Genomic DNA, 24,438 nt, shown 5'->3' with positions numbered 1-24,438 from the left:
TACCGGTACATTTTCTACTAGGTCAAAAGTGACTTCAGGAGAAATATTCTTCATACAGACATGAAATGCTGAAATAAAATATATAGTTTTTTAACAATAATGATTTCATTTCTCACACAAAGATACTGGAAGGTGTATATTTTATAAAACTTTTTGTTAACTATAGCTTGATTATGAACAGTACTGATTGATAGAATAACATTTACAATGCTATATGTTGCAGACAAGTAAATATATTGGGTATTGATCAAAGATGCAATCAGCTGTCATTTACTCTGTGCCAAGCTGCAGCTTATCTGAGAAAACCCGGTTTTTGCTATGACCAGTTATATGCATTTTGATTTGCATATTTTAAAATATTGCTACATCATATACTGTCCAATTATTTGCCCCTTTGCAACAAAGTTTTTGCTAATGAATTAGCTGTTCATTGCTACTGTATGCAGACAGTATTGATTCACCCAGTATTGTGCCATCTGCTTCATTTCTTTTATATGGTATGCATTATACTGGTTTCAGCATAAAAAAACCCTGTGAATCTTGCATCTGTTGCTTATCCACAGACATGATATTAATTGTGCAATAAAGAACAGATTTTGTGAAGCCACTAATGTTAAACTATGGTATTCCTTCTGCATTTTACTTGTTGGATGCTTTCTCTCAGATTACTCTTGTTATGTACAGAGTTACAGATTTTACGCTCCTTGATGTGGCTGTATGATTGAAAATGATGTGACAATCTTTTGTGGGTTCCTAACCTGTTTGATGTCTCCTACAAGTAAGAATTCTCTGTTTTAAAATGCTGGCAAGCAGCCCTTAGCTTCTCGTGTTTTGCTTAACTTCAGCCATTATATGTAGACTAGTGAGTACAAAGGATGTATCTGTTATGACATAAGTATAAGATTTCATTGACAGGTTTATTATGAGTGTATCTCATGACTATATTGTCCCAAATTATGTAGCCAGAGATTGTGAGCCCAGAGGCAAATACATGAATTGCCTTTCATGATACCTTCACCACAGAGGATATGGAACTTAACGGATATCCTACATGTCCATCATAATTGTGAAATGTCAATATTACCCAGGGATAAATGCCAAGTTCTTTTTCACATGTCATCATCACCACTGAAATTTTTTTTATAAACCTCTCAGGGTTGTAATTATATGCAAACAGATAAATGAGGAAGACATGGGGACCAGTTTTAGATAATGGAGAATGGAGGAGGAGGAAAAATGAGGAAATCTACCTTCTGATGTGACAACTAACTATCCTACAGAAGATAAAGAGCAAAAGAATACTATGAGTGGGCCATACAGCCCATATGCCACATGGAAGACAGGTGAAGATGGCTCTAGCGGGGAAAGCAAACACCCCATTGGACAACCAAGGCAGCACTGGATGGACGACCTGGCAAAGGACCTAGCAGCCCTGGGAATTGAACACACCTGGAGGAACCGGGCACAAAACAGGAAGAAATGGAGGCAGTTTGTGGAAGCTGCACGTGGTCTGCAAGGCCTGTGATCGCTGAATATCTATCTATCTATAAAAATTGTAGTGCAACCATTTCTTTGGTATTTGTGTAATTAATCCCACTTCTTATTATTTTTAATATGTTTTTTTTAATTTTTCATTTTTTTAAGTCAATGCATTCAAATGCAGCTTTGTTACCTACTGTAACAATGACGAAGTGAACTAGTATCTTTGGGAAAATTTAGATAGATACTGATTTTTACCAAAAACATTGCAAACAGCAGAATAAATTTCAGGTTAAACTATTTGCTTGTCTGTCTTAATTGTTGGTAATTCTTGTGCGTACAAATTACAGGATCTCCAAGAAAAACTAGATTTAGCCAAAGAGGAAGTGCAGCAATTTAAGATCCATTTAAAATTAAAAACAAAGGCAATGAAGGATGCATGTTGTAAGTAAATTTTCGAGAACAGTTCTCTCTCTCTCTCTCTCTCTCTCTCTCTCTCTCTCTCTCTCTCTCTCTCTCTCTCTCACACACACACACACACACACACACACACACACACACACACACACACACACACACACACACACACACACACACATATCTCCTCCTCCCCTCTCTCTCCCCCTCTCTCACCCCCTCTCACCCCTCTCCCCCCCCTCTCTCACCCCCCCCTCTCACCCCCTCACCCCTCCCTCACCCACTCTCTTCCCCTCCCTCTCTCCCCCCTCTCTCTCTTTCCCTCCCTCTCCTCCCTCATGTGTGTGTGTGTGTGTGTGTGTGTGTGTGTGTGTGTGTGTGTGTGTGTGTGTGTGTGTGTGTGTGGGTGGGTGGGTGGGTGGGTGTGTGTGTTTGGTGCAGTGATGATGACTGTGTAACAGTTCCTTCAGAAAGAACATTACTTTTTTTCTTAGTGTTGGCGAGTAAATTAAATAACAAAGCAGAAACTGTTGAAACTGCAACACAGAAAGCTCTAGTGAAGAGCCAAGATCAAAAGAATAATGTAAATATGGCAATAAAGAAAAGAGTGACAAGAAAGAAGAGAGTGCCAAAAAGGAAGGAGAGCGTTTATCAAGGCATGTTTGAATTTCACAAGAAGGATGTTCAACAAATTGTTTGGCATCTGATATTTGGTCAGTACACATACCTGTACATTTTTAAAATGATGTTCATTCATACTTTTTCTGTGTTGAGTTACTTGCATTGTTTCTTAATCTTTGATTGTTATAATTGCAGAGTTGAAGCCATGTATTGCTGTAACACTATTGCCAGAACTGCCTGCCTACATTCTGTTCATGTGCATTAGGCACACAGACCATACAAATGATGATGAGAAACTATGGTCACTGCTTACAGCAACTGTCAACACCATCAAGAAAGTTATGAAGGAAAGACATGATGATATAGATACAATGGTTTTGTGGCTGACAAATACTGTGAGACTTCTGAATAATTTGAAACAGTATAGTAGAGACAGAAAATTCCAGACTGTAAATACTCGCAGACAGAATGAACAGTGTCTAAGGAATTTTTATCTCTCTGAATACAAACAAGTTCTTTCCGATACTGTTGTAGAAATCTGCCAGGTATGTCTCATATTTACTGCAACTCTGTAATTGTCGTACAATCAACTTACCCCAGATAGTAATTTGTCTCAGTAATGTATCACTAGAACATGTAACTAACCTCTGTAAGGCATGCTGCAGTGACTTCAACCCAGAAGTCAAGATGCTTCTCAAAAATATTCTATGGAATCTGTTTCCTACCCCACTTTTACTACCCCCGGGAAAACCAGTTCCTACTTGCTTCCTAAGATCCATAAGTCCAGCCTTCAGTGACATACCATTATGTTTTGTTATTGTGTTTCTACTGAGGAAATCTTCATTCTTGCTTATTAACACCTTCACTCAATTACATCCAGCCTACCACATTATACTAAAGTCACTAACTACTTTACTCATCAACTCTCCACAGTAACATTTGGTGCTCAGATAGTCACTGCCAATGCCACTTCCATCTGCACTGTTAGCCTTGTGTAGCTTCCCATTCGTGAAATCCCCCAATAATTCCTGGTAATGCCGCCCCCCCTCTATCAACAACCCCTTTACTCACCTTACCCCACACTTTCCAGATCTTAGGGGAGAATTAAGTTCAGAGAAGCAGTTATCAGCTAAGTTTTGTGGTTCTCAGGCAGTAGTTTTGGAATACAACAAGCACAGAACTTGTGGTGCCCCAACTGTGTGGGCACAATCTTGTATAAAGCCCTCTGAGAAATCTGCAGAAAGTTATCTGAAATGGAACTATTGTCATCAAGCAGGTTCATACAAATTCTTTTGATGAATTTTCTGTGCCAGTTTGTTGCAGATTACAGGTGGACTTCCACTTCTATCATCATCATAAACATTCCTCCTTACACTTTAAAAGAAACACTACTGCTGAATCACATCACCTCCACTCATCACTTTCAATTCTTATACAGCAAAAATTTTGGAATGAATGTAAACTACATTGAACAACAGAAAGTCTGGCAAGGAATAACAACAGTATCATGAAAAGGATAGGTTGCAACTCACCACATCAAGGAGGCACTGAGTCGCAGACAGGCACAAATAAAAATCTGCTAAATATTAAACTTTCTCCCAAAAGGCGTTCTTTGGAAGTAAAGAACACACACCCATTCACACAAGCACAACTTGCACACACATGGACACAGTCTCCATCTGAGGCAGTTGGGGACAGTGGACATGTATGTGTTCTCTATATCCAAAGAAAGCTTTTGGCTGAAAACTTAAATCTTTAACAACCATTATGTTGTGCCTGTCTGTTACTCAACTAATTTGAGATATATTTTCTAGTATAAATTAGTTTTCACATTTGGCAGAATTTTTAGTTGCAATTTCCAATTTGAATAGCAACTGTAGGCAAATGAGAAGTTATGTGGCTTTCTCACTGTCACAATCTTAAGCACACTGACATGATTTGTTAGTCAGTGTATTGACTGCTACAATCTTTGTACTGTCTCTCATGCTACATGCTACATGAACATGAAGGTTACTTTCAAGATAGTCCTCATACTAACATATTTGTGTAGGGTAACACAATTTTTACTCAAAATTTTTGGAGGGTTGCTTGTAAATCTGGGAAAGGTTTCACTTTTGAGAAAGACTTGTACTAATGATATCTCATCTAATGTACTATTGCAAATTTCAATAGTGAGTAACTATAACAAGGAGTGGACATGCTTTTGCTGTGTCACTGTACATGGTAGTGACAGCCTCTCAGTCATGGAGCTCAATTGGGAATGTTGTTCAAAGTGGGTTTGAGGACACATCAGTGCCTTGAGAGATTGTTTTTACCATTTGAGGCATATTTAATTTCCATGCCCCTAATCTTTCATTGGTCCAATAAATTCAGCCCTTACAGATATTTGTTAAATATGCACAGTGGTCTGGACATTTTGGAAACAGGCCTTTCTAAAGAACCTGTATCATATATGGGGAATATTTGAAGAGGATACCTACAATTATGTGTGCACAAGAGTTTCTATTGGTAGCCACCTCTAAGGCTGTGCTTAAGTGTTTGTATGTAAGGACTGCAAGGAGTTGTTTCAGTAAAGTTTACAGTTGGTGAATATCACACTGGATAATTAAAGTGTACAGAAGGCTAAGTAATCTGTAAACAGTTGTATGAAAACTTTAATTCTGGTGGCTTAGAATAGAATTTAGATGTTTCAAATGGTTACAAAAAGTGGTTGTAGTGATTTACTGAGAGGCAAACCGACAGTAAAATATCTGGACCTTCATCAGCTAATATGAAAAAAGCAAAGTGTACATGCAAAAAATCATGTGCACTTTATTCCATGCATTTGGGTGGCTAGTACAAGTACAGTTAGTCAGGCAATAACTGAAGTTTGATATGCTAGTGTGTACTTTACTAAGCTACTTGGAGGTGGGGAATACAGTTTGCTGTGCTACTCAGAAGTATTTTGGAGAAGCAGAAAACAAAAGGTTTTCATGTATAATGTATCATGGGGGTTAGGCCAAATTCAATTAATGAAGTATTCAGTACAAGGTTTTATATTGCCTTTCTGATACATGTTTGTATTCATATTATGTGATACTATTGGTCACATAGAAGAATTTATTAGAATTTTTTTTTTGGTTTGGAATTAATAGAAGAATTTGTTTCAGGAATGTTATTATGCAGGTATGTAAGTAGGCCTATAATACTTTCCAAAAAAGGAATTATTATCCTATTGATGAGTCTGAAATAAAGGAAGACAAACAGAAACTGTAAATAGCTATTTGTATAGTACTGCACTTTTCTATTACACTATATACCACATCTGTAATGAGTATTAAGCAGATATGCAAAATGTCAAGAATGTTTTTGTGGTAGTTTAGACTCAGTTTTTTTACTCAGAGTGTAAATTTCTGGTACAAGAATAAGGAAATTTAATAGGTTTCATGAAAAGCATGTCATTAAATGAAAATCATGGAAAATTCATAATGTAAACAAAGCAACAAAATCAGGAAAATCCCATCTCAAATCTGAAATTAATTTAAATAATAATAACTTGTTACTGAAATATTATAATTGTAGAATCCAATAATGTCATATTTGTTTATAAATGAGGGCTTAACTGAAAAGTATGGTAATAAAAAAAGTTCAGGCTTTGAGAAGTTTCTGCTGCACATAGAAAAACTATATAAAGAGTTCCAATGAGTAGTCAGACTTTTACTTCCATTTAAGGGGATATGTAAAGTTAGACACTTGTTTTTAAGTGTAAACATGACTTCAGTCTTTCAAATGGTATGTGTTCTTGTAAAAAATTGTTAATTAAAATGTTTAGTCTCAAGACATTTTGTAAGAAGAAATACAGCAAAGGAATGTGCAAAGGAGAATTTCAGTCTAAAATGTGAAAACGAGCCCATCAAAGATAGATGTCAATGACCATCTAAAACTATTGTACTAGACCATGAACAAAGCTCTGATCGAGTTTGTAAGTATTGCTTTCCAGTGACAATTTGACGACTATATTGTGCAACAGTTATTGTTTAGCAAACCAGATGTGCTCTGATGATGAATCATGATGCTTGTTCTATTCAAAAATATTCCCCTACATGTTGAGATCTTGAAGAATGAAATATAAATATTGATGTAGTGAAATTGGTAACTTTACTTACATATGGGATCATGTTTCATCATGATAGTGCACCTGCTTTCACAGCAGCTAAACTGTAAGTATTGTATAAGGTGTTCTAAGGTTAAAAAATCTGCATAGTTGGCTTAAAGCCCATATTGGGACTAATATATATATAAATTTTTTTCTCTGAAAGTGAAGAAATGCATAGGCTGGAATATTTTGCCAGGAGGCATATAAAGCAGCCATCATTATGTGGTTTGAGAGGATGTACAGATGGAATTAATAGAAAAAAGGCACTACACTCTGAAAATGGCCTATGAGTAAAATACTGTTAATCACAAATAATATCTTCGTACTCCCATAATCATGTTTGCGACTAAATATAATCCAAACAGCATACTTCTAAACTTTTTAAAAAAGGTTTTAAATAGTGAGAGTTCTAATCATACTAGGCAGTATACACATTACTGGTTTTGGCTTATAGCTGCATTCTGATGAAGCAGGTCATACTTGTACTTACTAACATTGTGATTTATCAGTTAAGCAGTAACAAATCAACCTTAACTTTACAATAATTTATTATACTTTTGTGACACTGAATATATTGTATTACACCAAAAGAACTGTTATCATTACTTGTTTGGTGAAATTATATATAGAGGGTGTAACAAAGATGTATGGCACAAATTGCAGGACACATTCCTCTCATGTAGAAGAAGAAGTTATGTTGTATGAACATGAGTCTAGAAACGGTTTGTTTCCTTGTTACAACTCATTTTCTCCAACTCATTAATCATGGTAAACAAACAAGGACAGAATGTTAGAATCATGGAACACTTGGTGATGTCTTTTTATGTTGTGCATTCCCAGTGTTTTGTTTTATGTGTCCTTGTTGCCATGCAACATATGTCATTGCTTCTTTACAGGTAACATTAACTGTTACAGTGACCAGTATGACCATTGCAGGCACATGGGTTACTATGTACAGTTAATCAGAGACTTGGCTCATATAGTGGCAGTGTACAAAAATGCAGAGATGGCAGATGCCCATTTGATGTATGGATCAGCTGGTGGCAATGGCACTCACACTCGATGTTTGTAGCGAGGGAGATTTCCAGAATGAAGGTGCTCTGACAGGGAAACATTTGAAGTCACTGATCATTGACTTAGGGAACATGGGGCATTTAAGCCCAATACTCATGACCGAGGAAGGCCTAGAAGGATGAGGACTCTGCAGTGGGAGACAGCAATTCTTCCTGCAGTTGATGACAACCCTAGTGTCAATACAAGACCTGTGGCTGCAACACTAAATGTTGACCACATGACTGTCTGATGAGTGTTACATGAGGACCAGCTGTATCTGTACCATTTACAGCGTGCACAGGCACTATCAGCAATTGATTTTCCTGCACAGGGCAGTAGGGATGAAAATCATCTTCATGCCACACATGCCAAATTGTGAAATGGCTTCTACCCATTTTCCATGCAACATGCCATGACCTTGTTGATAGTGTATTTTCCAGTAGTGTTAATGTCTCCTCTTCAAGGTCTTGTGTATGCACTGTGAGTTGATGACTGCATCTGTCAGACCTTTGCACCTGTAACACAAAATGAATACACCAGGTTTCGAAGTAGGCCTTAAATGCACATGTGCTGTTACAAGAATGTACCAGTGGAAAACACTTCAAATGAACCTGCCACTTGTACAGATCTGTGTATGGCAATATATGTGCATGGATATGGCACTCATTGATTTGGAAAACACTGAGTGTACAAATGTTGGGCAGCATGAGCATTTCCATTTTGGCACTGTGTATGTACTGTACATGTCTGCCTTTTTCTGCCTAGAATAGTGCTCTATTTCCTGTCTGCTCCACACAGTAACAAACACAAGAATGTTCCTGTTTGATAACAAACTGATGCAGGGTGAACCAGGCTCTGCAGTGTGCACAAATGCTGCCCTCTATACAGCACCTAAAAAACAGGCATTTGCGCAGTCAAAATCAATGCATTCATGCCCCAGTATGAGGCAGAAAACCTGTAGTGTTGTCCCACCTGGGATATCAACTATGCCAACTACAACGTTTTGCAAATAAAGTTCATAAAACTTCAACCCAATGTCTCTTTTACTTTGATGTCACAAATGCATTGAAATTGTTGCCCTGCAGACCTGCTACTATTACAGCTCAGATGGCATGTTGTGTGCCTATCCTCTTGATGGCATGTGATGCTGTTCATGTATGGGGTGAGTAAGGAAGGAGAAGAGAGATGAGAAGGGGATTGGGGGAACCTGTATGCCATACTGCAGCAGGGTACTCTGTTAAATGTTATAATTCATATACAATTGTAGCTTAGTTGGTAATTTTTAGACCACCAACCCATGGTGATATACACCTTTGGGAGAGGTGGGAAGTCAGCTGTGCTGGAGGATATAATTAAGTTGTTCCAGTCTCCATCCTTGAAGGACTTGGACTCTACACTCAGCTATAAACTGACCCATTGTCACTCACAGCTATCATTGTCACATGATTATTCCCATTTTAAAGTTTTTCTAATGAAGACAATTTTCACATTTTTAAGCTGTAAGTTCTGCACAAAGCTACATTTAGCAAGTAAATTGCTTATGTATTATTAACAGCACATTATAAATATGTATAAACATAAAATGAAAGATATGTATTGCTTAACCTCAAAATATTTCAATATTCAGTAGTTACACATAGTTTATCATTACATTCACAATTTATCTCATAACAGTACTAAAAAATAATAACAGTAAGTGAACAACTAAAGTAAACTCCACCCCCTCTTCAACTTCTTCATTCCTTGTCATATAAAACATTAATTAAAGTAGATGATTCTTCAGCACTTGCCTTCAGGCAGTCTCAAGCACTCTTTTAATAACCTGCTGCCATTCTGTCTATTTATTGGTGCTGTGTCATCTGAACAAGACACAGTCAGGGCAAAAGCACCATAGGTGCAAAGATGCAAACTGCTTCCAGTGCCTTAGAGACTCGCCACTTGTGTAAGCTCCACCAGCACCACAGATAGCACTGAGGATGAAGATATCAACTTCACCTTGGCCAATTGCTAGCCGAGCATAATCTGCCAATGACCAGAGGCCTACTTGGAAGATAGAAGAACAGCTCTTGCCCGCTTGCCTATAGTTTATCCTCCAGGGCTGACTTAGACAAGGAATGTCATTTAGCGAACTCTTAGAAGTGAACAGACAGTTGCTGTAGTTGCATTTGCTATGTATTGTGAAGTTTACCTATGATTATTTGCACTTAGCCATTGAGGTCCTTTTTGTGTTATATTACATGCAGTATTGCAGACTTCAATATTAAACTAGACACAAAGATAAGTAAACTTTTAAACTCATTTGTGTGACTTTGTTACTAATTTATTGGAGTGTTGTAGAACCTTTGTGCTCTTATCCTGTTACCTGATCCTGGGGCATAGCTCTGCAATAGTGGCAGCGAGATATTCTTAGTGGTGTATTGCACCAGAAGCTGCTTCACAAACTCATAAACTTGGCCTCCACAGCAGTAGGGATGAGGCTTTTACGAAACTGGCGACAAGGCTTTCAAAAATTAGTTTGTATTTTTCACAATGTCATCACTTACAGTGTTTTATAAAGATACTTTCCCATAATACAGAGCCATTGTTGAATTTTTTACCTATCTTTTACACCTGAAGCAATGTCACAATATTCTCATCAGCAGTTTCTGCTAGAGGGACTCTATGCTTGACCCATTTCATTTTTCCATCCATACATATCATGGATTTGCAGAAGTTGGGACTACTATACACGAAATTTCAGAAATGCTGTCAGACTGATATGTTGCTGCTTCATTCAGTTTGTAAAACCCAATAAGAATATTTACTTTGATTATAAAGGTTGCAATATATGCAGAAAATTCACAGGAGAAAAAATTACCCCAGATGTGCACTGCTAGCACAGTGAGAAAGACTAAAGTATAGAAAGGCAATATTTCAGAAAGGCACAAGAAATTAAGTAATAACTTCCTCATGACCAAAAAATCTAACAATGCACACTGCTCCAAATAAAGCCTCAATATCAGGTTTTATTTATGATTTGACCAATGAAAGATGCTTCAGCTGCAAGTAAAGATAACAAAGAAAGCATTGCTAGATCAGCACTTCAATATCTTCAAAATACATTGAAATACTTCAATGACATCATGAATGTTAGTTTTTTTCCAAGCTTGAGCAATTGGGGATTGAAGAAACTTTGTTAAGGCTTGCCAAATATGAGAGTTGACACTACAGTTTACTATAAACAACTGCTGCCTAACATTTACTAATCAAGCAGTTATTTGTTTTCATTTTACATATGTACTGCAAAAATAAGAAGTACTTATGGTAGTCTGTATGCCCTCTACCACATGTGCACAAAACATTTACAGTCCCAAGTCTATACAATACCAAGTACTTCTGCATACCAAATACGGTGTCCACATGTAGATGAAATGTTGATTCATGTAGAACAAGAAACAGGAACTTACTGAACATTCATTGGAATTGATTAATAAAAATTAAAAAAATTAATTTCACATCCTAATGTCCCACTGTGGGTAGTGATGCAATGATCACTCACCAGCTGACCTGAGTGTGAGATCTAACAGTTTCCATCTAGCCTATTATTTAATGAAGCCACATTTACAACATGCTTTAATTATGTATGGGGTGATTATAATTAAAATTAAACTTTCAAACCTCTGTAGAAATAACAACACTGGTCAGATTGACATCAAATTGCAACAGAATATTATCAGAGAAGGGGAAAAACGTATGGCAGATCAAGAAATAAATAGTTACAAACTGTAGCAATAGATGGCACTGTAGTCATCATAATTTAATAGTGGTCAACTACAAAAGACAAATGAATCATTCAAAAATGACTCAGGGGTATGTTTGACATTAAATAAACTGTACTACTCAGTGTGCACGGGTGTACTTGTTTGATACTGTTAATTATGTAAGCCCATCCACCACAGCAAGGTCATATCACATCAGGTGGGAAAAATCAGATTTTAATTGTCCTGAGGCCAAAAACCACATAAAAAGCATAAATCACATCAATTTTTAATTGTCCTAATGCCAAAAACTGAATAAAAAGCATCAGTCAAAATCAAATCAGATTATTAATTTCCATGTGACTGGCGCAAAAGCTGTTCAATGTGCTGTCCACCATTTTCCACTACAAGTTGAAATCGAGAAACAGTGTGTTCCACAACTGATCAAAGTGTTTCCGGGGTCACGTCCAGAACGAGTTGCACAATGCGTGCCTTCAATGCTGCTAAGTTTGCAATGGGAACGCTGAACATGTCTTTCAGATAGCCCCACAGCCAGAACTCACACAGATTAAGATCAGGTGATTGGGATGGCCAGGCTGTAGGGAAATGGTGGCTGATAATTCTAACATTTCCAAAATGGCGCTTCAGCAGTTCTTAACTGGATTTGCAATGTAAGGAGGTGTACCATCTTGCATAAAAATGATCCCATCCACACATTCACACGGTTGGAGAGCTGGAATGACACGGTTGCACAAAAGACACTCATAGCGCTTACCAGTGACGGTGCAGGTAACAGGACCGGAAGCACCTGTCTCTTCAAAAAAATATGTTCCTATGATAAATGATGCTGTAAACCCACACCACATAGTGACCTTTTCAGGATGAAGTGGTACTGGTTGATTTGCGTGTGTATTTTCTGTTGTCCATATTCAACAGTTCTGTGTATTAACATATGCTGTCAGATGGAAGTGGGCTTTGTCCACAAAACTTTACACGGCCAATAATGTCCATTTCCATCCTAGCAAGAAGTTCTAAAGCAAAGGTCTGTCTTGCTGGCAGGTCAACAGGAAGCAACTCATGCACATGGGTAATTTTGAACGGATAGCAAAGAAGGATGTTTCATAGGATTTTATGCACCATGCTCACTGGTATGTCCAGTGTTCAGGCAATTCTTCGTGCACTACACATTTGCCCACCACCACTCATCTCCTTCTGAATTGCTGTGGCCACTGCTTCCACTGATGTCAAATCAATTCATTTCCTCCCTCTACCAGGTTGCACACCGAAAGAACCTGTTTTTCAAATTTCTGAATCATTTTCTCCAGACACACAGCAGTCACTGGACCAATGCCTTTCTTCTTTATTGGATTTCAAATCCCCCTCGCCAGAGGGAGGTGTGGGCTGGCAGCATCATAAAATGCTGATCTACAGCCTCCAGAAAAGTTAAAAAACATAATAAGAACAGAAACAAACAAGAAAATCAGGTGATAAAACGGTGACATTGTAAAAAAAAACTGTAAAATGGGGGTAAGTTGCGGAATTTAAAATATAAAAACACTGCTGTGACAATGAGGATGAAGACACACAAGTAGAGAGGCACAACTAAAAAACACAGCAACAGTCTGGTTTCTGTCTGTACGAGATAAAAAAAACACAAATAGCGACAGGATGGCGGCCGATCGCAACACTGAAAGGGGATGCACAACACTGAACACTCACTTCCAACAGCACTATACATGTCACACGGCAGCAGATGGAGGGGGGGGGGAAGGACCCTTACCTATGAGGGGAAAAGGGGGCAGGAGAGGAAAAGAAAAAACGGGGAGCCCATAGAGGGAGGGGACATAGAAAAGGAGGGGGGGGAGGGGCTGGGTGGAAGCGAGATGGAATGGGAAAGGTAGCGGAGGCGAGAGCAGAAAGGACTCAGGGGGGAGAATGGAGGCAGAGAGGGTAGGCGGGGAAAAAAACAGGATGGAAGGGGGGGAAGAAGGAGCCCAGGGAAAGGACAAAGGAAAGGAGAGGGAGGTGAGGATCAGAGTTGATAGGAGGGATAAATGGAAGGAGAGAGGGAATTATCCAGGAGGGGGAGTTGACGGAAGCCACCTTGGGAAAGGAGATGTAGGGTGTAGAGATGGAGGGTAGGGGGGACACAACAGTGAAGGAGCGGCAGAGGGCGGGGGTTGGAGAGGAGAGGAGCAACCAGGGGATGAGGGGGATCAAGGCACCGGGAGGTGTAGAGTATGCGGATATGTTCGAGGAATAGGAGCAGATGGCGGAAAGGAATCAGGTCATAGAGGATCCGCGTGGGGGACAGGAGGCGTATATGGAAGGCGAGGCAGAGTGCGTGGTGCTCGAGGATCTGGAGTGACTTATAGAATCTGAGGGGAAGGGGGGTCAGATATCCAGGCGGGACTGGCATAACAGAGGATGGGACGAATTGAGGATTTGTAGGAGTGGAGGATGGTAGAGGGGTTCAACCCCCATGTCCGGCCTGAGAGGAGTTTGAGGAGTCTGAGGGTGGTTGTGGGCTTTGGATTAGAGTGGAGATGAGGTATCCAGGTGAGGTGATGATCAATGGTGAGGCCAAGGTAGGTGAGGGTGGGGGAGAGATGGACAGGACAGGCGCAGATGGTAAGGGAGAAATCAAGGAACCGGAAGGAGTGAGTGGTACGACCTACAGTAATTGCCTGGGTCTTGTAAGGACTGATTTTCAGGAGCCACTGGTTACATAATGCGGCAAAAAGGTCAAGGTGATTCTGGAGAAGGCGTTGCGACCATTGGAGGATAGGAGTGAGGGCAAGGAATGCGGTGGCATACTGCAGGAGGTGTACTGGAGGGGAGGGTTGGGGGATATCTGCCGTTTACAGGAGGTAGATGAGAGGGGAGAGGACAGAGCCCTGGGGCACACCTGCAGAGGGGTAGAAGATGGGGGAATTGGCGTTATGGATGGTAATGTAGTGGGGGCAGCAGGAGAGGAAGGAGGCAATCAGACGGACGTAGTTGACAGGAAGAGCATAAGTCTGGAGTTTAAACAGGAGACCTGGATGCCAGACACAGTTGTAGGTCTTTTTGAGGTCAAAGGAGACACAAATGGAAGAGTGACGGGAGTTAGGCTGGAGGGAGAGGAGACAAGTGAGGCGTAGGAGTTGGTCATCAGCAGAGAAGGAAGGTCGAAAGCCACATTGGGTGTTGGGAAGGAGGTGGTTTCGGTGGAGGTGGTGATAGATGCTCTGGGTAAGGATGGATTCCAAGAGCTTGCCGAACACTGAGGTGAGACATATAGGGCAATAGGAAGAGGCATCAGATGGCGGTTTGTTGGGTTTGGAGAATGTCAGGATATGGGAGGTTTTCCACAGGTCAGGGTAGAAGCTGGTGGCAAGGATTATGTTTGTAGAGGGTGGCAAGGACTGCAAGGAAGGAAGGAGGGCAGTGTTTGAGGTGGCAGTAGGTAACACGGTCATGGCCGGGAGCAGTGTTGTGTTTAGTGCGGAGTGTGAGGCTGATGTCCTGTGTAGTGATGGGAGTGTTAAGTTCAGGTGGTGGTATGTGGCCCAAGCACTAGAAGCTAGGAGCAAGGGGACTAACAGAGGTATTTGTAGAGTCGATGACGTCGCGGAACAGGGAATAATCAAATTGGGGATCATCTGCGATGGAAAAAACATTGGATAGGTGAGACGCAAAGTGGTTTGCCTTACTGAGGTTGTCAGGACAGGGATGGTCATGAAGGAGGAGAGGGTACTGGGGGGTTGGGCGGTTCCCAGTAAAGCGATGGAAAGCAGACCAACACTTGGAAGAGTTTATCGGGAGCGCGGTGTTGAGTTGTGTACATGTCTGTCGCCACGCAAGGCATTTCTTCACAGTAAGCAGGTTGTGGATGTGTTGGTGTAATTGCTGGTGGCAAGTGAGTGTGTCCCGGTCATGAGTGCAGAGAAAAGAGCAGTGTAGGTGGCGGGATTCATGAAGGAGAAGGACGACCTGTGGGGGCAGGGCTGGGCAGTGAGGGTGGGTGGATGGCTTTGGTAGGAATATGGGTGGCAACAGCGTAGGACAAGGTCTGGTGCTGGAAGGCAGCAGTGCAGGAGGTGTCATCAGGAGATTAAAGGGTAAGGTCATGGCCTTTGACCTGGGTGTGAATGGAGTCCCAGTAGGCATCCCAGTTGGCACGGGAGTAATCACGGACAAGTTTAGGAGGGATGTCAGGGCGATGAGAGGGACAGGAATGGCAACCATTAGGAATAGTGAGGAGAACGGGAGCATGGTCACTGCCAATGAAGTCAAGGACATCAGCAGTGATGTACCCAAGGAGGTTGGGAGAGGCAGGGATCACATTGGGAGTGGTGTTGGATTCAGGTCGGGTGTGCTGGGGGAGGGGACCCAGGTCTCTCTGGAGGGTGGTGATAAACCGATGCCACCCCTGGAGGTCGGCAGGAGCACGGCTGTGGATATTGAGGTCGGCGGCAATCACGTAGGTGGAGGAGGTGCAGTCAGTGTGGGCCAGGAAATCATACAGGATGGGGGTTCGAGGGTGGACATAAATGGTGGCACAGGTGATGGTAAGGGTGGGGAAGAAGAGATTTAGGGCGAGATGCTCAGCAGGATTTTGAAAGTTTAATTATAATCACCCTGTATTTAGAGAAACCTGCATTTACTTCCTGTAAGACTATCAAGACTTAGTCCTAAATGAAATTCTATCTCCTTGGTGGATATAGCTTTTGGATTGGAACATAACCACTTCGTGTAGATTTCTAGTAGGGTGATGGATACAAGCATTCAACAGTACTGTTAGAAGTGAAGCATCGATTTTTGCCTGGTTATTGTGGCATTTAATAATCATTAAAAATTGTGGAGATACAAAATAATTTTATGCATTTTTATCATGGAAATGTGGCTCCACCAAGAACCATGTGCTGCCTACCTAAAATTCACTGTGAAATTCTACAGTAGTTGTGACATATATAAAATATTATCTGGCTGAAATTGAATCACATCTAGTGAGTATTTCAATGGGTTTTGCAAATCACTTGCTATTTTTAAGTGCTCAAAAGTACAGTGAAGACATACTTTATAGTGCATGTATTTTCTCTTTTTTCACATGTAAATGCTAAGAAACGTCACAGACTCATTTTTATAAGTAATTTATATCTCTGTACATTGCTTCTTCATTTCTTTCCTTCTTTGTTTCTTTATTTTTAAATAATTGCACAAACGACACTATAACTGAGAAACTGTTCATTTGGCCGCAGAGTAAACTGAATATCTGCCTTGAAAGATTGGAGAAAGACAAATTTTAAGTGTGTCTTATTTTCGGTTTGCTTCAACACATTAATGTTTTGGTCTTGTATCATGTAAGAAAGTAGTAGTTGCTTTATGAATTCATCTATGTGATATATTTAACCCCCTCTAAAATAGTATTTGAGATTCAAATGTTATTACAGAGTCTTACTGGGCACATACAAGAAAAGATACGTCCATTGGTGGTGCCAGCTATTCTTGAACATGAACCCAAATGGAGCTTGTCAAGTATACAGCCATTGGAGACACTCTTGCACGAATTAAATTCTATTCATAAAATTATGCAGTGCCATAGTGTTGACTCAGAGATTATTCTCCAGATATTTAGGCAGGTGAGGTGCCAAATTTTTTTTAGCAGTTAACTATACAGCCCTTGGCTAGAATGAATCTGATATTTACACTTGGTTTTTAAAGTATTGTGCATAATACAGATTGCGGTCTCAAGTGAACTGCAAAATAAAAACAAAAGAAACTGTCTCTAAAAATGTTACCATATTATATGAACTTGTGTATTTTCCTTTTACAGATTTTTTACTTCATCTGTGCCATTTCACTGAATAACCTACTGCTTCGAGAGGATTTGTGCCATTTCACTAAAGGATGGCAGATAAGGCGTAATCTGTCACATCTTGAACAGTGGTGGTGTGACACAACAAGAAAGTCATTGCCCGTCTTCTCAATAGATTTTTTGAAGGTTAGAGTTGTTTGTTTATGTCACTTTTTACAAATGTATCTAACTTTTGCAGTAATTACTAACCAAACAAAAACTTTATGCAACCAGAACTCTGTTTTTATACAGTAAGGTACACTGGAATGTTTTCCTGACCTCCATATGAATTTTTCTGTAGTTATTGTATTTTTAACGGTAGTTTTTTATGCAGTTTTATTATCAGAATCTTCTGCTGTCATATTAATACAGCTTTGTTACACACACACACACACACACACACACACACACACACACACACACACACACACACACACATTGTATATGCTGTTCTCCAATGACTCAGTGCCTGTACTGTTCCATGAGTGGTCTCCACTCCTAGGTTATTAACATTCTCGCAGAACTTTCCTTACTATATTTTTGTCAGATCATTAGTTTTTTTTATCAATGCTGTACTAGTTTCTAAGATAGATTCTATTGTTTTACGCAAGGATGAATCTAAAAATTAACATAACATTGTGTGTAAAAAGGCTTTCACTTATGGAATCTATTCTGTTTTGCCAAATGAATCAGATTATCAATTTAGGGAAACTCATACTGTTGCCTTCAATCCTATATTTTGTCAGAAAGGTAAAACTGTTTTAGACTGTTCCATAACTGAAGATGAGCTTTCATCTGATTAGGTTGCAAAATTCTATTTACCTGGTTCTTTGTTGCAATTGGTTTTGAACAGTGTTGAAGTCTCATTTCTCGCTGAACTGAGAGACCATACTGAGAACTGATCTCAGGAAGAAGAGATTTAAATAATGCAAACAAGACAACCCAATATTTTGGCACTACATTGTAGTTGGTGGCCAGTTAAAGTTTCATAGTTCACAGTATATGCAGATAAAAGAAAGAACATCTCCTGTTTTGTAATTCCATAAAGAAGGAAAATCACCTAACTAATACACAGCTTCAAAGATTTGAACACAGTTCACAGTGGCAGAATATATGGTGACAGAATTATGATTGTATCAGTGCACATGACAGGATTTACAGTATTGTTACCTGCATACTTAACACAAAACATCAAACAGTTTGCATATCTTTAGTACTTTTGACGTTAATGTTTACTAGTTTACCAGTGATTTCAAAATTCAAAGATATTTCACAGTTTCATATTTTTTACAGACACTGTTGTTGAGCATGGTATATGAAGGCACAAAATTTCACCATAACCGTCGCAGAATGGTCAGCCCTAGGCAAACAATATGCAGGCTTTAACAAGAAGTGACACATATATGTTATTCATGTGTCATTCTAACTTGATCTGAAATAGAGATGTTAGCAGTGTGCTTCTCAGATGTGAACTTTCCTGCGATCTGACGCAGAGATGTTAACTGTACACTGGCCAACTGTGAACACGCAATTTTCAGAGGGAGTTGACTACATAAAGACAGACTTAAGGTAAAAAACTAAACTCTGTCTGACCAGGCCTTTGAAGTTCCAATGGTACTGACTGGCCACCACATGATCCTCAGCTGATAGGCATCACTGGATGTAGATATGGAGTAGTATGTCGTAAGCATACTGCTCTCCCAGCCATTGTCAGTTTTCATGACCAGAGCCACTACTGCCCAGTCAAGTAGCTCCTCGCTTGGTCTCACAAGGGCTGAGTGTACCTTGCTTGCCTATAGCGCTTGACAGATGTGGATGGTCACCCACCTAAGTGCTAGCCAAGCCCAACAGCTCATAACTTTGATGATATGACAGAAACCAGTGTTACGTCTGTGACAAGGCCATTGGCTGAGAGATGTAAGAACATGATGTGAATTCTGAAATTACATAATGCTTTGAAATTCAGCTAGGCTAGATTGTACCATTTAGCATGCATTCTAAGACTTCACTATCGTTTGGTTTATGGAAAATGTTCAGCTTAGTAATTCACAAAAGTACAACAAACATAACTATTACACTGTTTCTGAAATCCCCCATTAACAAGTATAACATCCATCTTGAAATAAATAATTTATTATTCTAAATTATTCCGGATCATAATTACTAACTGGATTAATTAACGGGATATGATGTCTGATTCAGAAAAAAATATAGCTCTAAACTTATATTATCATAATTTGGAATCTTACAGTCATTAAAGCAAAATAGGTGCTTGACATTTGGAGAATTTGAACTTCTGATGATGATTATCTTGCAAGTAAACTACTTTTAGCTGATTCCAAACACTGTCTTGAAGAGATGGGAATGCCTGATTTCTAATGAGTGGTAACAATACCTCTTTTGCTGTATAGTACATCATTAAGTTCTTCCATTATATGATGTTCTCATAACTTTAATTACTGTAAAATGGGGTGTCTTGAGACACAGGAGTGATTTGAGACAGAACAACATATATTCATAATACTATATTTTATCACTATTTAGTTCATATAACAAATATTTTTATTCTTTGATTGGTTTGCATGTAACATCAACTTCCACACTGAGGTTACTTTATTTTTATAAGAATAATTTTGGTAACCTCATGTGATTTGTTAACAGGAAGGAGAATATTATCTTTTTTCTATGTCCATCCTTGTAATAGATTGTTGCAAGAACTCTAGCTATCCATTATGAAATGAAAACTAAAACACCTGCAGCCATCTCTTTTGCATTCAATTTTTTTATGCAACCAGTTTCAGAGTTCCATTACACCATATTAACCCTGGAATAGTCATGTGGATGACATATGTCACCCTGAAATTTCCTTTTTTCTTACATTATCAGCTGTATGGGTTGTCCACAGATGTGAATTTCTATAGTTTTGAGTTTCACTTTAAGGATACAGGGTACTTTTCTGGCTCAATATTATGTAAAAATCAATGCCTATTTCTTTCAGGCACTGTTTATAATGTGTATGTTTTACAGATTTTTTTGTTGATATCAGGTAATGCAGCACATGTTCTAAACAAATTAGAATTATTTTGAATATTTTTGAACCTGCTTAGGGTTGTTAAAAAAATTACAAAGAAATTGATACAATTTGTTTCCGAAATGCTTACTCAAATTGAGGTACCATTTAATCCAATGTTAAACATTTGAAGAAGACCAAATTTTTACCAGATATGCATGACATGATGGCTGAGGTACTAGACCTTTTTAATTCCACCTATTATGCATATTACAAGGATAAAAAATATCACATCTGACATTTCAATTTTTATAATTTTTTTCCTGATAAAAATGTTATTTTTCCTATAATTTAGTTGATTCTGCAATAAAGCTTAGGTCTACTACATAAGTATGGACTATTGCAAGATACAGAAAAAAATAAGAGCAATGCTTTATAAACTTTAGGAAATATTTGTACCTGAATTCTGGAAAACATAACTTGTGGGAAATTGCGAATGAAGATATGAGTCTAATTAAACTGTGCCTCAGAACATTCCTCAAGCATAGTGTTCATCTGCAGCATTTCTTCATCTTCAAGCTTCCTCTTGGCTTTCCTTTTAGCACTTTTTGCTTCTTTGGTAACTTGAAGAGTGACTCTTTCACCTTCATGCACCTGTTGCCTGTCGCACGCAAGCAATTGATCTTTCATATTAGAGCCACATTTTATGCCTAAATTTCTCAGGACTTCCAATCTTCCTATCACTCCATCATTGAAACATATCGCTGCATCTAGTATACCAACTTTTAACATATATAGTCCTACAAAAACATTCTTGGGTAATCTTTTACATATGCAATGATTGAAACTTTCATTTACTATGCAAAAAATGGTCACTCAGGTCTCTAAATATTGGTTTTATTTAATTCATGACAGGCTCAGGAAGAGAATGCTTATGATGGTATATTTAACCACTTACTTTTGCGTTTTGGTAACCACACCAAGAATCTGCTCCTTTAGGGCAAAGTCCATGAACAGGGTGGTTATCTGTCGACAACTTATGAAATTAGGTGGCCCATACAGCTTTTCTCATTGCTGTGCCATCATTCAGAGGTGCAGTTCATCTAATAGCCTGTCCATAATAAATCTGAAGAAGATCTATTTCAGTTTCTGTCAATCTGCCTCGGCCAGATAGAGATTTTTTATTAGATAGCAGCTTTCCTTTCATTTCTCTTCATAGCTTCTTCAGTCAAACACCTATCCTCTTTTGCATGTCCACAACACTCCAGTTTTGTTACCAAGGTATCACCATAAACATTGAACTCATTAATTTTATTGAAAGCTTTAGAGTCCCCATTGCTATTCACGACCGTAACTTTAAAATTTGAAATATATAGCTCATTTTTCATTTGAAACCCTATAATGTATACATCAATGTAATCAGAGAAGATTATAGAATTTAATAAAGTCATTAAAATTTTTTGATTTTTCTACCATTTATAAGTACTCTGTATACTTAAAGATCAGTACTCCACTATTGTTGTTTGAACATGGCTCTTCTTAGGGGTATAAAGCTAAATTTATCCACATTGTGTGCTCTGGTTGACAACTGCCACCCATCTGACTATTGATGTTACCATTTCTGTTTCTATTTCAGTAAGTAACTTATTTATTTTTCAGTGTTTAATGCCTACACTATTGGGCTTGTACTAAATATTGCAGTAGTATGCTTCACATTGCATTTATATTTCTATTCATTTTTTTTACATTTTATTTGAATCTTTACAGTCATGGTTACTAGTAATATTCAAATGTCTGTACCAAATAAAAGGGGAATGTCGAGGAAACATCAAATCCAGTAACAGTGTTGTATTTGTTTGATGAACTCAGTGATGCAGAGGAGGATCTCATCTTCTAGGATGATTCTGAAGATGAACAACACAATTTACTCCTCAGAGACCACCATCCAACTACTGAGCAAGAGATTTCAAAGGATAAAGAAGAGGAGTTTTAACTGGTGATGCAAATGAAACATATTACTTGTGTAAACATAAGACCCCAAAATGGCTGAAACAGAAGCCCCCAAACAACACACATACTCAAGCATACAGTACAATTACACATCTGCATAGACCATAGAAAGGAGGTCGAGAAATAAATTCTGAAGATGGCTTGTTTTGGTTTCCTGTTAGCATTTTGGGGTAATTGTTCTTTTTGGCAATTCATACCTAGCAAACAGGCTAAGTACAGGCTGCATACATTTGCTTTAGTTGATGCTAAATATATACAGTAACAGAGGGAACCTATGTTGATTCACAGCCTGATGCACCTTATAAACAAAGCAGTAGCCCACATAATGTAGTAATAGGAATGGTGGAGCCAACTGCAGCTGATAACAGAAATGTGACCACCAATAACTGATTTTTGATGCATTCTCTTACTGAAAGTCTCAAAGATAATGGTCTTACATGGCCAAAATAAACATAAGTAACCTTGGAGTTTCTTCCTGATAAACAGAAAAATCTTCAATTTTGAGCTTTCAAAAGGACAAGACACTTGTCATACTAATCCATGAAGAATAAAGCTGTCCTTGTTATTTGTACAATGCACCATGCCTGTGTTATCTACAGTGATACAGGGGATGGTCAAATATCTGAGATGATAACATTTTACAACATGACAAAAGCTGGCATGGATTTGGTTTTACCAGCTGTCTCAGAAAATGATGTGGCATGAAATACAAGTCACTGGCATATGGTAGTATTCTAAAATCTACTAAATTTAGCTGCAATAAATAATTTTTCATTTATAAGTTGGATAAAAATTAAGATGAAGCAATGGAGAGAACTACTTTCCTAACCACTGTTGTGAGGAAACTTATGAAGCACCAAATAGAAAGGAGATGTCAAGCACCACATGTTCCTAAGGAGATTAGGAGACATGGAATTTCATTTCTTTGAATGAAAGAGACTGCAAACAGCTCACAAGAGGAAAGATAGGGAAAAGGAGTAAGATGTTATGAGTATGGTAGGTCATGGGATAAATCAACCAGGAAGTGGTGTGTTAAGTGCTACAAGCGGACCTGCCTCGATAATTTGTACCAGTTGTTTGGACAGTGCAGACTGAAGTAATACATGTGTCAGAAGGCAATTTTGGAAATATTGGTTTAATTGTATTAGTGAGACTCATATACAGGTATACAGGTGTATAGTTCGCAAACTACACTTTTTTCATTTTACTGCAGTATAAGTTCAGTTTTGTTCATTTTAATTAAAATAGGTAATGTGTGGATATTTTAATAAATACAGCACAATCATTATGCAAGTATTTATCATATTTTGTTTCACTGTTGTTCAAATAACATTGTAAACAACCATCGGTGACAGCTGTCACACACTCAACGAATTACATAACAAAAATTCACATGACTACTGCAGGGTTAAGGCCTCTTGACTAACATAAGTTGGGAGCAATCTGATCTTGTGTGCAGTCATAACAGGAGCCAATATTAAATAACAGGTGTCCTTAGATCTCTGGTTCATGCAACACTATCCCTTCACTCATCAATTGATGGTATAGTTTTGTATAAACCAGAAATCTACAGACATTGGTTATTTAATATTGGCTCCTGTTATGACAGCACAGGAGATTGGATTCCTGCCAATTTTGTTGGTCAGGGGTCCTGAAGATGGTGTTGTGATGGAACATCAAAACTGGTTGTGTAAATAAGCTAAATGGGAAAGAGATGGCTGCATGTGTTTTAATCATTTAATATCATCTTTGGCAGTAATTCCAAAACTTTCTGCATTTTAATAGGTGAAAAATAATTTCCATGGATTAAAACTTTCTGGTAAGTGGCTTTAAGGTTATCAGACAAATACACAGTAATTACAATAATGGCATTTTTATGAAAGTATAAAATATGGAAATTATTTATATTGAACAGGAATTTACCTGAGATGGCTTAAGACAGTTGTTGTGTAGACATAACCTTATTACTACTCAAGATCTGTAATTTGGGTGATGCAGCAAACACTACACATCTATGTTAAAAGAGCTGGCACATGCTAATATGTGAATAGCAGCATATAAAATTTGAACAAGGCCCTTGAAGGTGTAAAAAAATGCCATGTGAGCATTTGCAGGGCTGCTGAGAAATATTCCATAC

At 38.5% G+C, this 24,438-nt stretch overlaps 1 protein-coding gene across 1 annotated transcript in view; it reads left to right on the top strand.

Annotated features, from left to right (window-relative positions):
• LOC126469603 (unconventional myosin-Va-like) overlaps positions 1-24,438 on the top strand; it is a 225,031-nt gene that overhangs the window by 152,589 nt on the left and 48,004 nt on the right. Inside the window, exons 4-8 of the mRNA XM_050096726.1 lie at positions 1,830-1,923; positions 2,391-2,609; positions 2,713-3,062; positions 16,878-17,066; positions 17,261-17,428. Of these exons, the coding sequence (XP_049952683.1) occupies positions 1,830-1,923; positions 2,391-2,609; positions 2,713-3,062; positions 16,878-17,066; positions 17,261-17,428 (1,020 nt within the window). The remainder of the gene's footprint in view (positions 1-1,829; positions 1,924-2,390; positions 2,610-2,712; positions 3,063-16,877; positions 17,067-17,260; positions 17,429-24,438) is intronic.

The sequence above is a fragment of the Schistocerca serialis genome, chromosome 3, assembly GCF_023864345.2.
Source record: "Schistocerca serialis cubense isolate TAMUIC-IGC-003099 chromosome 3, iqSchSeri2.2, whole genome shotgun sequence".
NCBI classification, from domain to species: Eukaryota; Metazoa; Arthropoda; class Insecta; order Orthoptera; family Acrididae; genus Schistocerca; species Schistocerca serialis.
Note: the sequence above shows the minus strand (reverse complement) of the source record. Positions and strands in the feature narration are given on the sequence as shown.